General features: G+C 42.1%; 1 protein-coding gene across 1 annotated transcript in view; it reads right to left on the bottom strand.

Moving 5' to 3' along the window:
* Positions 1 to 14,626, bottom strand: part of LOC135084087 (collagen alpha-4(IV) chain) — a 42,921-nt gene that overhangs the window by 5,836 nt on the left and 22,459 nt on the right. Inside the window, exons 12-22 of the mRNA XM_063978830.1 lie at positions 12,884 to 13,040; positions 12,350 to 12,448; positions 11,492 to 11,629; positions 10,504 to 10,641; positions 9,220 to 9,334; positions 8,683 to 8,810; positions 8,207 to 8,397; positions 7,693 to 7,851; positions 6,074 to 6,221; positions 2,430 to 2,566; positions 642 to 773 (exon numbers count right to left, since the gene is read on the bottom strand). Of these exons, the coding sequence (XP_063834900.1) occupies positions 642 to 773; positions 2,430 to 2,566; positions 6,074 to 6,221; positions 7,693 to 7,851; positions 8,207 to 8,397; positions 8,683 to 8,810; positions 9,220 to 9,334; positions 10,504 to 10,641; positions 11,492 to 11,629; positions 12,350 to 12,448; positions 12,884 to 13,040 (1,542 nt within the window). The remainder of the gene's footprint in view (positions 1 to 641; positions 774 to 2,429; positions 2,567 to 6,073; positions 6,222 to 7,692; positions 7,852 to 8,206; positions 8,398 to 8,682; positions 8,811 to 9,219; positions 9,335 to 10,503; positions 10,642 to 11,491; positions 11,630 to 12,349; positions 12,449 to 12,883; positions 13,041 to 14,626) is intronic.

Here is a 14,626-nt window from a genome sequence, read left to right as displayed (position 1 = left end):
TTCACTAAAAAATTTGGTTCGTAAATGTTGCCCAAGTGGCATGTGAGAGAGACCAGTGTGCAAGGATGCTTAATGCGTAGCGAGGTATGTATTTGTACAGAACCAATAGAATCGCTTCATTAATCTTCTTCATCGCTTCCGAGGCAGTGCAACTCTGGTGGAAACGCAACCTAATGCATAGGTGTAGGGCGGAAATTTGGTGCTGTAAAGTCCGGCCGTCGAACACATAGAATTTCGTCCAATGACCCCAAGCTACCCACTCGCGCGTAATTATATTGCTGTCGCGCTCGCACACTAACTGCGGCCGCCCGTCGCACAGTCGCGACATCAATATAATGAGGGCTATCGTTTTAGCGCTCACCAGTTAGCGCCACTGTAGAGTAAGGTCCTGTCACTTGCTAGTAGCGAAGACAGTGGCGCCAACTTGTGAGTGCTAAAGTGGTAGGAGGACTATCGCATTTGCACTCATCTAGATGGCGCCACTGTAGAGTAAGGTCCTGTCAATCGCCAGGGGTGCCAACTGTTAAGTATAAAAACGATAGCCCTCATTACGCGCGAGTGACAAGGCCGGGTAGCTTGGGATCATTGGACGAAACTGTATCTGCTCGGCGACCGGACTTTAGAGTGGTGTGTGGCTGTACCTTGGAGGCGTCGACCTGCATGGGGCTGGTGACGCGTTGAAGGAAGTCGAGGCTGGGCGGCGCGCGCGCGTGGCACGGCGCCGCCGGCCGCGTCGGCAGGTACTGAATCGTGTTCGGCGCGCTCGCTTTCACCTGACACCATACACGGTTCACATTAAGTGTACACAAAAAAAGGTATAAAACAATTTACATCCATATGAGGCACGCCAAGGGCTCCGTAATAAGTTTACGTTGAATTTACAATATAGAAAAAAGGTTTTAGTGAGACAGTTTACATTCATATTGGGCACGTGACTAGGGCCCCGTGATCTAGGAGGTCGCTGGATGTCTGTGGATCAACGATCTGGGGATACCTGAATGCGGGCAGCGCAGAATTGGTTGGAGTGGAATGAAAAGGTTCGTCAGTTTTCAAATTGATTCCTTCAAAGAATCGCGAGCACATATTACCTTTTGAAACTATGTTACAGAATAATCTCGAGTTAGAGAAAATAATCTTTAACTGTTCGTCGGTAAAGTTCAAAATTATTCAGATCAAAGTTGTTTGACGATTTATCTTGTCAAGAAGATTATTATGATTCATAAACTAAAACCTTCTTGTTGGTTCAACCTGCCATTATTATTTCTTATAAAATAAAAAAAACTTAATGTCAATTGGTCAATGTCATCAATGCATTGCACTGATGGGATAGAAAAATAAACAAGCAAAACCTTATTCATAAGCAAACGTCATATTTATTTAAATGTTAGCAGCACTGTTTCTTGCACTGTTATGTTGGCAGGTTTGACTCTTACAGTACCTAGTGCAAGCGAAAACCGACACTAAGGTGACGAACCTTTTCATTCCGCGACTGTACAAGGAGCCCCGGGGCCCCATAAGACGGCCTTAGTTGGTACCTGTACACTGGCGCCATTGAAGGGCGGGATCTTGGCGCGCGGCATGCAGGCGTCGTGCAGCTTGGAGCTGAGGCTATCGATCCTTGGTGGAAGCCTTTATCAAGTTGTGAATTACTGACTGAAAAGAACGAAAAGGGTGTCCCGGGGCCCCATAAGGCGGCCTTAGTAGGTACCTGTACACTGGCGCCATTGAAGGGCGGCATCTTGGCGCGCGGCATGCAGGCGTCGTACAACTTCGGGCTGAGGCTGTCAATCCTTTATCCAGTTGTGGACTGCTGATAAATAGGGAGCCCCGGGGCCCCATAAAATAGCCTTAGTAGGTACCTGTACACTGGCGCCATTGAAGGGCGGCATCTTGGCGCGCGGCATGCAGGCGTCGTGCAACTTCGGGCTGAGGCTGTCAATCCTTTATCCAGTTGTAAACTTCTAAAGAACAGGGAGTCCCAGGGGCCCTGTAGGGACGGCCTTAATAGGTACCTGTACACTGGTGCCGTTGAAGCGCGGTATCTTGGCGCGCGGCATGCAGGCGTCGTGTAAATTAGGGCTGAGGCTGTCAATCCTTGGCGAAAGCCTTTATCCAGTTGTGAACTGCTGGCTGAAATTAACTAACTGGGAACCCCGGGGCCCTATTAGACGGCCTTAGTTGGTACCTGTACACTGGCACCATTGAGACTGAGTTGTGGATTGTACGTCATTATTTGGCTGGGAGCCCCGGGGCCCTGTAGGGACGGCCTTAGTAGGTACCTGTACACTGGCGCCATTGAAGGGCGGCATCTTGGCGCGCGGCATGCAGGCGTCGTGCAACTTGGGGCAGAATTGTGAAGTGTACGTCATTTGGCTGAAATGAATGTACAAGGAGCCCCAGGGCCCCGTAGGGACGGCCTTAGTAGGTACCTGTACACTGGCGCCGTTGAAGGGCGGCATCTTGGCACGCGGCATGCAGGCGTCGTGTAACTTCGGGCTGAGGCTGTCGGGCGCGAACTCGCCGCCTAATACACCTTCCATGCCGCCCAGCGCGTCCATGTGGCAGCCTGCCAAACATACAAGGTTAGTGGTTAATGTAACGGAAATTATTAATTAAGAAGCTGCGCAAATGTAGACACTTACAGGCACTTACAGGGCAGATATGTACCATCCTAGACTGCATCCCACTTAACATCAGGTGCAATTGTGGTCAAATACCTGCCTTGTTATGCATAAAAAAAGACACTTTTGTGTCCTATGTGGTATACAATACACTTTCATAATAAATCATCGTCATTCAGTGTCCTCTGCAGGAACACAAGTCTCTAACAGAGTAAATACAAATGAGTAGGTCATCTTCATAGAAACGCCCGAGCGCGGTTTGTTGTTTTTTCACATATAAACCGCGCTCGGTGCGTTTCTATGAAGATGACCTACTCATTTGTATTTACTCTGTCTCTAATTTATCAGAGGCTAATGAAGGATTTGGCCTGCACTACCCATGCATTGGGGAGGCCTCAGTGTGGGTTGTGGTTCCGTCAGAGTAGAACATAATAACATCTCATGTAAAACAATGTGCAATAGAGTTTGAATTTGAATAGGACCACCCTCACTCTTCTCCCGTGGCACAGTATGTTATGAGACTGTATAATCGGACATTCTCATTTATTTGATGAACCGTATAGAGCTCAGTTATACAAACATGATAGTAAAACTCCCGTTTGAAAATTCCAAGTAGTTTTCGCGGTATAAAAATTCAAAGTTACCTATTTTTTTACTTCAAAATTATGCAAAAATATTCTCACTCGTTAACTAATAACATTTAATTCAGAATTGTTATAATACTTCATAGAGCTCTTAAAACTACATGTAATAAGCGTATTAAGTGCTTCGTAAACGCATTCAGTTAATTAGGAAAAATGATTTTTGTGATTTTTGTTTTTATTTTTTTTGACAATTATACCTTAATATATGCAAACATTTTTAATTGCAAGATATAGTCTGATATTTAATCTAATTGTATAAAAACAAACAGCTTTAAATTCCGTGATATATTTGAGGAAAATCAAATTGAAAATATGCGCCATAGAGAATTGTAAATTTCCCGTCACTTTTTAATAGCAATATTTCTTTTGTATGTTTAAATATCATCAGCTCGATTGTACGAAATTATTGTATTGACATCCGATTTACACAGATTTCAAATCGATGAGAAAATTATTAAAGGTAGGCTAAATTCGACTTCCTAGATTTGTTTACATACTTTTTTAGTTAGTTACTTACATACAACTTAAGTTAATATAAGAGTGTTAAAAAAGAAAAAAGACTCGACTTGAGAACCTCCTCCTTTTTTGAAGTCGGTTAAAAACAATGTGAATGTGACTTTTTAGAACCTTCAACACTATGCACATAAGAGGCGGGATTTGAAACTTTTTAGACATGAATTATTCCTTCCAAAATTGTCGACTCTAGACGCGTAAAAATTTTATTAAGACGTTTTATGTTTTTTCTCAAATATATCACGGAGTTTAAAGCTGATTTTATTAATACAATTAGATTAAATATCAGACTATATCTTGCAATTAAAAATGTTTGCATATATTAAGGTATAATTGAGAAAAAAAATAAAAACAAAAATCACTAAAATCATTTTTCCTAATTAACTGAATGCGTTTACGAAGCACTTAACCCATTATAGACTAGCGGTCCCATATGGTACCACTTTTATGTGTGTTTTAATTTGGCTCTATACATTAACACGTGAAAAGATGCAGTGCTCTGATTGATGCAAGTCGTAGCCAATAGATATGGTCTATGCTTCTAGGAATAAAAATTTACAGTTATTCTTTTCAGTTGTGTGTAATTAATGATTGAAGTGAGCGCATCAAAATTTTCTCTTAAAAATTGACGCGCCATTCAAGTAAGTGATCATATTTTTTTTGTGTGATAGTGAAATACTGATTTTGTTACAATCTTGTATTCTCCATAAGTGCTCTTATTGTGAAATGGTGTAAAATTACGTCGATAAATAATAATAATGGGAAATATTGTATGTCAAAATTACTGGTACCGTACGGTACCGCTAGCCGCTTACCGTGTCTTTTTAATTATTTTATGATTTTTAGTTTTTACTGTATTTATTGGGAAGTATGTGATATATTCAATGGTATATAAGGTATGCAGGAAGATAAAGTAAAATAGTTTCCTATACTTTACAAAACCATGGGTTTTTATTTATTTTAGATGTAACTTATACGAAACATTGGCAGTTTTGGAGGACGATGAAGGTCCCAAAACGAAGCAGATATTTATAGAACGAACTTGAGATAATTGCAACTCTCGAACAATATAGAGTATAGGAAATGTTACATGGAGCTAAGAGCAGTGTGCAATGCCAAGCTCCATTCCAAATTTTTGAATATTCAAAGATAAAAATGAATATTCCTTACCCAATATACAGTTTTTTACATTTAATATCACTTCTGTTATTTGCTTGTATATTAATACATATAATAATAATAATAAAATATATAATTAACCCTATTTTTATAAAGCCCATGATAAAGTTATGTTTTAACAGACTGACACGGTAAGAGGCTAGCGGTACCATATGGTACCAGCATTTTTTTTCTAGATTACAGGTCGGATCATTTTTTTAATGCTTGTATAGCATTATGTAGACCATAATTATGAACATATTTCAAAAAAACAAAAATCTGACACTTTAAGAAAACTCAGTCTATAATGGGTTAATATGCTTATTACATGTAGTTTTAAGAGCTCTATGAAGTATTATAACAATTCTGAATTAAATGTTATTAGTTAACGAGTGAGAATATTTTTGCATAATTTTGAAGTAAAAAAATAGGTAACTTTGAATTTTTATACCGTGAAAACTACTTGGAATTTTCAAACGGGAGTTTTACTATCATATTTGTATAACTGAGCTCTATACGTTTCATCAAATCAATGAGAATGTCCGTTTATACAGTCCCATAACACACTGTGCGTGGTTGTAAAAAGCGACTAAGCCAGTCAATTTGCTTCTGGTAAATTAGAGAGGGTAGATAGAACTAAAACATTCATGTTCTACTGTAAGTAGTGCAACAATATTTCTCACTAGAAACATCGAGGACTCATAAAGAAGTTTGGTTGCCACAAACAAAAAACATCAGGTGTGTTTGCACTCAAATAGCAATTAAATATAAGAAAACTCCTACTAGGTGGACCGGCGATCTGGTAAAGGTCGCGGGAGGAACCTGAATGCGGGCAGCGCAGGATAGGCTTTATGGAAGGCCTTGGGGAGGCCTTTGTCCAGCAGTGGACGTCAATGAGGGCTATCGTTTTAGCGCTCACCAGTTAGCGCCACTGTAGAGTAAGGTCCTGTCACTTGCTAGTAGCGAAGACAGTGGCACCAACTGGTGAGCGCTAAAGTGGTAGGAGGACTATCGCATTTGCACTTATCAAGATGGCGCCACTGTAGAGTAAGGTCCTGTCAATCGCCAGGGGTGCCAACTGTTAAGTATAAAAACGATAGCCCTCATTGGCTGAAACGAATATGAAAACCAACTGACCTAGCTCGTTCATCATCATATGCGGATGTTGATGCGGATGCATATTGTGATGGTGCTGCATATGGTGCGGGAAGGGCCCCATGGGCCCACCGCTGGGCATGGCGCCCTGTGGCGGCGCTCCCACTGCTGACGTCAGCTGCTGAGACATCTGCGCAATAATAATAAGTCTAAATATATATAGCTCAAAGCTGACTGACTGACATGTGATCTATCAACGCACAGCCCAAATCACTGGACGGATCGGGCTGAAATTTGGCATGTAGGTAGATGTTATCAAAAAAATCAAAATCAAAATTATCTTTATTTGTTTAGACTAATTAAATTAGTTCTTGCAAATCGTCAAATGCTCTTAAGGAGCCTATACATGTCTCATTCTTTTTTTGCCCTACCAGCGCTTCGAGACAAACATTTGGCAAGTGCTGAGAAGAAGCGCCGCAACAAACTCAGTCACCACTGTCTGCCGGTTTAAAAATATAAAAAAAATATAAAAAAGTAGGAAGTTACATACATTCAGAAGCAAGTTAACTTACCACGCGCTCCCGTTGATAGAAGGTGGCCTTTAAGACGCCCATCTAGCACGAGACCGCGTGGCAGTTTTGAATATATTTCTTTAGTGCCGTGCTAATTTCTAGGTTAATTGTTGCGTTTTGATACATATATTTTATGTCAGGTATATCTTTCCTTGACCAGTCCCCGAAGGCAGCGCCTGTTCACAGACATGACGTGTGAACCAGCCATCGCTTCACTCGACCATATTATAGGGAATGTAACGACCCGCCTCACACGCCACTACCCCAGAGACATTTTAGTGAGCATGACAAGTCTAAGATATCCTTCTGGCTAAGTGCCAGATATAAAACTATTTAGGAGACAAGGCAAGAAAACTCTAGAGAGAAAAGCAAGGCACCATAACAAAACCGTGTGGTAGTTTTAAATAAATTGTATATACTTATATTTAGTGCCGTGCCACTGTCTAAGTTGATTGTTAATTGTTATGTTAAGAAATTTAAGGTAGGTATATCTTGTCTTATGACGTAGGTATCCGCTAAGAAAGGATATTACGAAACTCTACCCCTAAGGGGGTAAAACAGGATCCACGTTGCGGGGGGCAGCTAGTAAATAATAAATCTTTATTTTACTCACACAAAAATGTAACAGTGAATGTATAAGATACGTTTGATGTTCATTCTTGTGCGAATCTGTTGCCTATGCTAGGTATTTAGTATACCTGTATTACAGGTCATCAGGCTCCCACCACCTTAGGTCACTAAGTATCTTCTATGTGCCATACAATCAGCTTTCACTTTTCACTTTAATATTAATACTTACTCGTATCAGAATTACAAGAAATAGGTGTGTGTGTGTGTGTGTAGTGTGTGTTTGTGTAAAGCCCGGTTTGCGAGCACGTAGAATTTTGTCCAATGACCCCAAGCTACCCATCCTTATCGCTCGGGCGTAATTATATTGCTGTCGCGACTGTGCGATGTAGCTTGCGAATGGGTAGCTTGGGATCATTGGACAAAATTCTACGTGCTTGCAGACCAGACTATAATGTATGTGTAATGTGTATGCGTGAATTTGCGTGCATTCTTTGGATGTTAAGTAAATAATATATGAACCTGCGCGAGAGATGAGATGGGGTCGAAGGAGGCGGTCGACGTCATGGGCCCGTTGGGGCCCTGGTTGGGGTTGATGGGCATGTTGTCGGGCCGCATCCCGCAGGAGCCCGGGAAGGGGCCCGGTAAACTCGTGCTGTTCGGCCCGCCTGATAACGTCGTCTGGAATGAGGCAAGTTGCATTGTAAGATTCAGTTTGTCTAGCAAGAAAAATGGTTAGCATCTAAATAAGTAATGTTATAAACTGCAACATTATAAATTCGTCAATATTTTTTAAATAATTTGTAGCAGCTGGCTCGAATGGCAACAACCTGCAAGCGTGACAGATTCCGGTTTCAGACACGTGCCGAGATTTTTGGACAAACTTTTTTGGAAGTCAGTAGAGTTTTGTAAATACAACTTCCAAAAGTTTTGCAGAAGTTTTTTGGACACTTCTGCTTTTGTTAGCGACGGTGGCGGCGCAGGAGTGGGCTTAGGTTCTACTCCGCAGGGTTCTGTGACTGTAATCTATGCCTACCTCCGTGCTGGCCATAGAGTCGTCCATCGACGGCGCGGTGGTGCGCGAGCAGCTACTCTTATTGGCGCAAGCCGCAGCAGATGACGCGGGCGCGTAGGGTCCTTGACTCAGGTTCGACTCCCGTTGGGGCGTTTTGGACGCGCTGTCTTGACTCGACCGGTTTGACGACGGACTTGGCCTTGATTTTTCATCTGGAAATTAGGTGGGTTAGTTTCGTGACAAGTTTAAATGTGTGTCAAAATTAATCGGCTTTTACTTTTAAAAAATACACAAGTTTTATACAATGCGATGAATAATAGGGTAATTTTGGTGCTCAAGTATTTTCTTTCTTGTATGAGAGTTTGGTATAGTAAAATGCTATGTAATGTAATAAACACCAGAATCAACCCCTTTTAGATCACACTGGGTTTTGTTTCAAGATGCAGGAAGAATTTTTGATTACACTACATTTCACGTGTCACTATATCACCACTTACCACATTTGGTACTCGCGGCTGACGTAGGCGTTTGTGGGTTGTTGAACCCTGGACTCTGTTCCAGTGAAAACCTGCCTGCCCTCTGTTCCGATAGCGACGAGTGAGGCTCTGGCGTTCCCGGCATCATACTGACAATCATAACAGTGTGTGTTAATGATAAATATGTGTACTTTGTTTGTATGAAACGAATGGACTTCTCAATTCACGGTGACTTTAATTTATCAAGTTTCTACTGTCTCCCGTAGGGTAAGATACGTTTCAGAACCTACATTTCAGAGTATTGACTTCAGATGTACATAAAACATGACAATTTGATTGAACTCTATTGATCCTAAATAAGTCCTGAACACATTCAGACTTCTCCTTAGGTCATGCTCACACAATCACAAATATTTATAGACAACAACCACTTAAATAAACTTTGCATAACTCTCTCACGCACTTTATAACAAGTAAAAGGAGTTGCAATGCTTTTACCAAGTAGTCCTATCTGATTTTTAGCAACCTTATTAGATGTTCATGATTTTGTAAGCTCACCTCGCCGGTGATTTCTGGTTTGAACTGGACTGTGGCGTCTGCCCCCCGCTGTTTGACGGCGGCCCGTTGTCTTTCAACGACGTGTTCGGCTGCTTTTGTATCGTCAGCTCTTGACCTAGACCACAGACAAACACGTTAGCCTCTCGACCGACCATAGACACGACAGAGTGATAGAACGAATTAGCCATAGAGTATGAAGGTACGTATGTTAGCACATTTTCACCAACCACCACCAAAATGGAAAGTATAACATCAAAAACACAAATAAAAATTCTAAAACACACATCAGGCTGACTAAATACAAATGCGTGTGCGCACATAAATATTAAAGATTAATATATTTACAGTAACATATTTATGTAAGCACATCATGACTTAAATAAATATTTAAATGAACGATACAGAAAGGTAGCAATTTATAGAAATCAAAATATTTTTCAATGGCCACTTTTCAGTATTTATAAAATACAACATTGAAACTAAAGCAATTTTCCACTCGATTAGTGACGAACAGAAATAACTGTTATCTCTTGTTTACAATGTAGATTGATTGTGCAATATAACGACTATTTATGCAACCATTACGTAATGGGTCTATTTACATTTCCAACTATGTGTGACGACTTTCTCTATACGACCCCTCGCACGTCACACTGTAAGAACGAGAGATGCTTATTGGTATTATTTTTTCATCCGATTATTTACATATTATGTGAATTACTTACCTGTTAATATTATTTAATTAACTGCTTACTACACTCAAAATTAAACTACATCTATGCCTTTGAATACTTTGTATGGTTAGTTCGCATTCATACAGACGTTGAGTTTCAAGAAACTTTTTGTAAAAATTCAAATAAAATAATGTTTTTGAAGACTTAACACCTCAGATGATGTCTTTTTGAGGACCCCGTGTGTACATGAATACGCACTAAGCTCGGAATATCTAAAAAGATCTCAAAAAAGCGATCCGACTACACTCGCCACGTAGCGATGTGTATGTACCTTAATCCTGCCTACCTAGAGAATATAATATTCGAGTCAGTTTCAATTCTGAAATAACTTCGTTCCAGCGTCTTTTTACTCGACTACGCTAGAAGGATAGTTATATCTGTATGACGGTATTAAGCTTGAGAGGTTTTTCCCAATAATTTGTAATCGTTCTGTGAGGCTATTCAGAATCCAAACTGACACGAATCCTAATTGGGAGTTTTTTGAAATGAGTCGCGAATCGCGTATGGTCGCATAACATGAGAACCGTTATTTCTGCGTCTTGAGCGTTACCTTCGAATTGGTTGAGGTAGGATATCTGCTGCGGCGACGGGACAGGCATGAGGCTGGGCTCCTTGTGTCCCTTCTGCGCCGCGGCCAGGCATTGGAGTGTTCGCACAAACACGCCGTCGTCCAACTTCTCTAGTATCTCTACTCGCCCAACGTTTGGTCCAATGTTCCATCCAACATTAACATCCGAGAGATCACACGGGATTTCAAGCGTCAAGCGTTTTGCGGGGGAGGGGGAAAACAAAAAATACGCATTACAACTACAGAAAAAACAAAATTTAAAACAAAATAAAACGCTAAATAAATAACATCAACAGACGTTGGAATATCTGCCGTGGTTGGGAAAATGTCTAACACAAATCATGCTGGCTTACTTCTATGGCTTCTAAGTGACTAAGAAAATCATGCGTTTTATTTCACACTTACCTAATTAACCCATGAGCTAAAAGGACAGTAAAATAAAGGGTTTCCGGAAATAAATAAGCATCTTATTAATGTGTTTATACAAGTAATCAAAGATGGAACTTTGCACCCTTTCCAAAATACGAGGTCGCGCTCTAGCCTTCTTACGATTAAATCGATCTTGTCGACAGTCCGCCTAAAGTTGAGACACACACCTAAACGTAATGAATAAATATTATGTATATTACGGGCACTTAGATATTTCCTTGCAATTTCGAAGCCACGATAGCCGAATGGGGACGGGGTCGGACTGGCCAACAGGAACACGGGTTCAAACCCCGTCACCGTGCAACTCTTGTGGTGAGGCCACTCGTAACACAATGATAATCCACCAGAGCACTACGGGCTAACGTAATTTGTGCAACACAAAATAAAAAAAATAGAAAATAAATCTACATCTATGAAGTTATTGAATGACTACTGAAAAAAAAAGAAGGAATTTGAATACGCGCTATCAAGCGTCCCGACTGTCGTTTTAGCTCACGCGTGCCGAGTTCATCCCATTGTATTGAGGAGGACTGTGACCCACCTGGCGCGTCCTTGGGCGCGGGCTTGCAATGCGGCGGGTGCGTGAGCGCGTGATGCGGCGAACTGAGGCCTGACCCCGCTCGCGAGCCCTCCGCAGACATCGGCATTTGTACCGACCCGTGGCCAGGGGACTGCGTCGCTGGAGGGAGAAATTGATGCTGATTTCACCTGTTCAATATGTCCCTTCACCCGTTGTCCTAGGTAAGCGAAGGAACGCGACATGAAGCGACGCGGCGAAATGTTACCAATACTTTGTGACGTTGACACATGTCATGACACGTGACACTAACAACGACTACTTCATATTTTCGCATCACGTTGCGTTGTCGTTCACCTAGGAAAACGGGTCAGCTACACTAGCTTCATCGAAGTAGTGTAGACGCGCTTTTCACTTCGTTTCGAGCAATCTCGCCCGACTTCCGAACGTTGTCAGTTTTGCGGCCGAATCAAGACTCGAAGCGTTCCGAAGTTTAAGCACAAACCGTCTGACTATACTACTCTGCTAGCTCGTCGAGACATCGTCCTTAGTATTTGAACTTTATCATTATAAGTGAGAGTGCACATTGATTGGGCTCACACTGAAATGGCAGCTGCCATTTGAACATCCATGAGTACGTTTGCGGACTCGGAGAGAATGGGTTCCTCGCGAGGTTGCACGAGTGTGTGCATATGCGCTTCGAACTTAATTTTAATCGAAGTGAGTAGTGTAGCTGTGGTATAAGGACTCTTCAGACTACAGGCATGCGTGACGTCACACTACAACGCGCGCTCCTCTTCAGTTTAGCTGTTCCATGGAGCGTTATCTCCACTCTATTTTTGAAGATAAAGAAGTGATTAACTGTGATGTTAGTAAACTTACCAATAGGCACAGAGGCGGACCGGTGTAGAGGAGACGCCCCGTAGGGAGGGGGCGGGAGGCAGCCGCCCCGTTCTGAACAGGGAGATTTCACTTGTGTACCTGCAATATTACGTCATTAGGTGATCGATCGTTTTGGGAAAAAAGTGGCTGCCTAAGGTGTGACTGGAACCCACGATCATTCGCTTGCCAGGAAATACTGCCGCGCAATTTATAAACGTAGCAAGTACGAATTACAGCGTTATTCTTGCCCGTTTTCACCATCAATCCTTAATTTTTAAGTGAGTGACCCCTATGATAACATATAACAGGAATTTTGTTTTCATAGGGGTCACTTAAAAATTAGGGATTGATGGTGAAAACGGGCATTAAACAGACAGATAGATAGTCTCTATAGTGCAGTATACAAAGCATATGCTAGTATTTGATTTAAAAACCATTCCCGTCTGCTTTTTTACGGCCTTTTTGTCTCTAAATCAAAAATACAGCTGATTTTAAACGGTGTAAGGATGATATGTATTATTATACAATACTCACTTAATTCTGTATCCATAGATTTGGGGTCATCAAAAAACTGATGGTGTATTTTCTGCCAGTCGATGTCTGCGTTTGCGGGACTCTTGGGACTCCGGAGTCCCATTTTTTGGCCGACGTTCACACCTGGACCTAACCCGCCGGGGTCACCTGGACCCATCTGTGAAACAAACAATGAAAACTTTAGTAAGTTTATAGAGGATAAAGGGATATTCATATTCAAAGCTTTTGTATGACCTCAGGCCTTCTCAACCTATTGGCCAGCGTGGAGAGTATAGGCCTTCTTTGGTCTCTGGTGAATTAGAGAGGGTCATGCTTTTGCTCGCACATCATAAAACTGTCAGCCGCTAGAAAATGTAAGCAGCGTCGGTGGATCGATGATCTAATAATCTAGTGGGTGCGGGTAGCGCACGACCGGTCGTGGAAATCTTTGGAGGAAGTCTTTGTCTAGAAGTAGACGTCCTTTTGTTGAAACAAACAAACGTGCTCCTTGTTGGAAAGTTAGAAACTTTTTGGTTAAACGCAAGCATATTTGAATATTTGAATTTGGCACTCCGCTGTCAATGTAAGGTTTCCAGACTTCTGGATCAGTCACTCGATCTCATGTAGTCTCTGTGTGCTGTATGTTCTAAAATAAATCCGTGGTAATCTTCGTGGTCTTTTCCTTCTTACGCTCCAAACTCCAACATGGTAGCAGAGCGTAGTTGCAAGAAGTGAAAAGCACTCATATTTCCGCGAGATTGGTCATACATCGCGCACTTGGAATTATTACCGTACCGGAAGCGGCGAACGGTATTCAAGATGGCTTCGATGGGAATCGGTCAGAATTGCATTGAGAGACTAAAGGGGGCAGAAAATTACTCCACGTGGAAGTTCTCGATGCGAATGGTGCTAATCCATGAAGAGTTGTGGGACTGCGTAGAAGCGGTGGCCGACGAGGACAACAAGAAGAAGGATGGTAAGGCCTTAGCGCGCATCGCGCTGTCCGTGGCGCCGACCATAATCCCGCATATACGCACTGCCAAAAGTGCCCACGAAGCGTGGACAATACTACAGAAAACGTATGAGGGACGTGGTCTGAGCAGGAGATTGGGCTTGCTGCGGAGTCTCTTCAATACAAAATTATCTGATAGTAGCTCAATGGAAGTTTACCTGAACAAAATAAAAGAAATTTCACATCAACTGAGTGAAATTGAATCGCCGCTGGACGACGAACTCGTTGCGGTGATCATACTGAGTGGGCTCACAGATGATTACGACCCGCTCATCATGGCGATTGAGCACTCATCTTCCAAGCTAAGTACGGAAGCCATCTCGACTAAGTTACTTCAGGAAACCCAAAGACGGGAAGAGAAAGCTGAAGAAACGGCACTGATTACACAGAAGAACCCAAAGAAGAACCCAAGCACACAAAGACATCTACATGAGATGTGCTTCGGGTGTGGTGCCAGAGGACACAAGCTGAGGGACTGTCCAAAAAGGAGTTCAACGTCCAAAGAGCAGACCTCCGGGGACGAGCCAAAGAGTCAGAAACAGCAGAAGAAGCCATGGAAGAAGAACAAGGCTAATCTGTCGGCACTCTCCGTGAAGGTGAAAAGTGACGTGTGGTACATAGACTCTGGGGCCACAAACCACATGTGTAATAGTGAAAAAGTGATGGTGAAGTGCGATCGTAATAAGGTTTTTAAAGTGAGCATTGCAAACGGTGAAATGCTATCGACCGCGGGCTTAGGTGAAGTTCAGGTT

This window comes from Ostrinia nubilalis, chromosome 25 (assembly GCF_963855985.1).
Source record: "Ostrinia nubilalis chromosome 25, ilOstNubi1.1, whole genome shotgun sequence".
In the NCBI taxonomy this organism is placed as follows: Eukaryota; Metazoa; Arthropoda; class Insecta; order Lepidoptera; family Crambidae; genus Ostrinia; species Ostrinia nubilalis.
The sequence above is the reverse complement of the archived record's forward strand: the minus strand, read 5'-3'. Positions and strand labels throughout refer to the sequence as shown.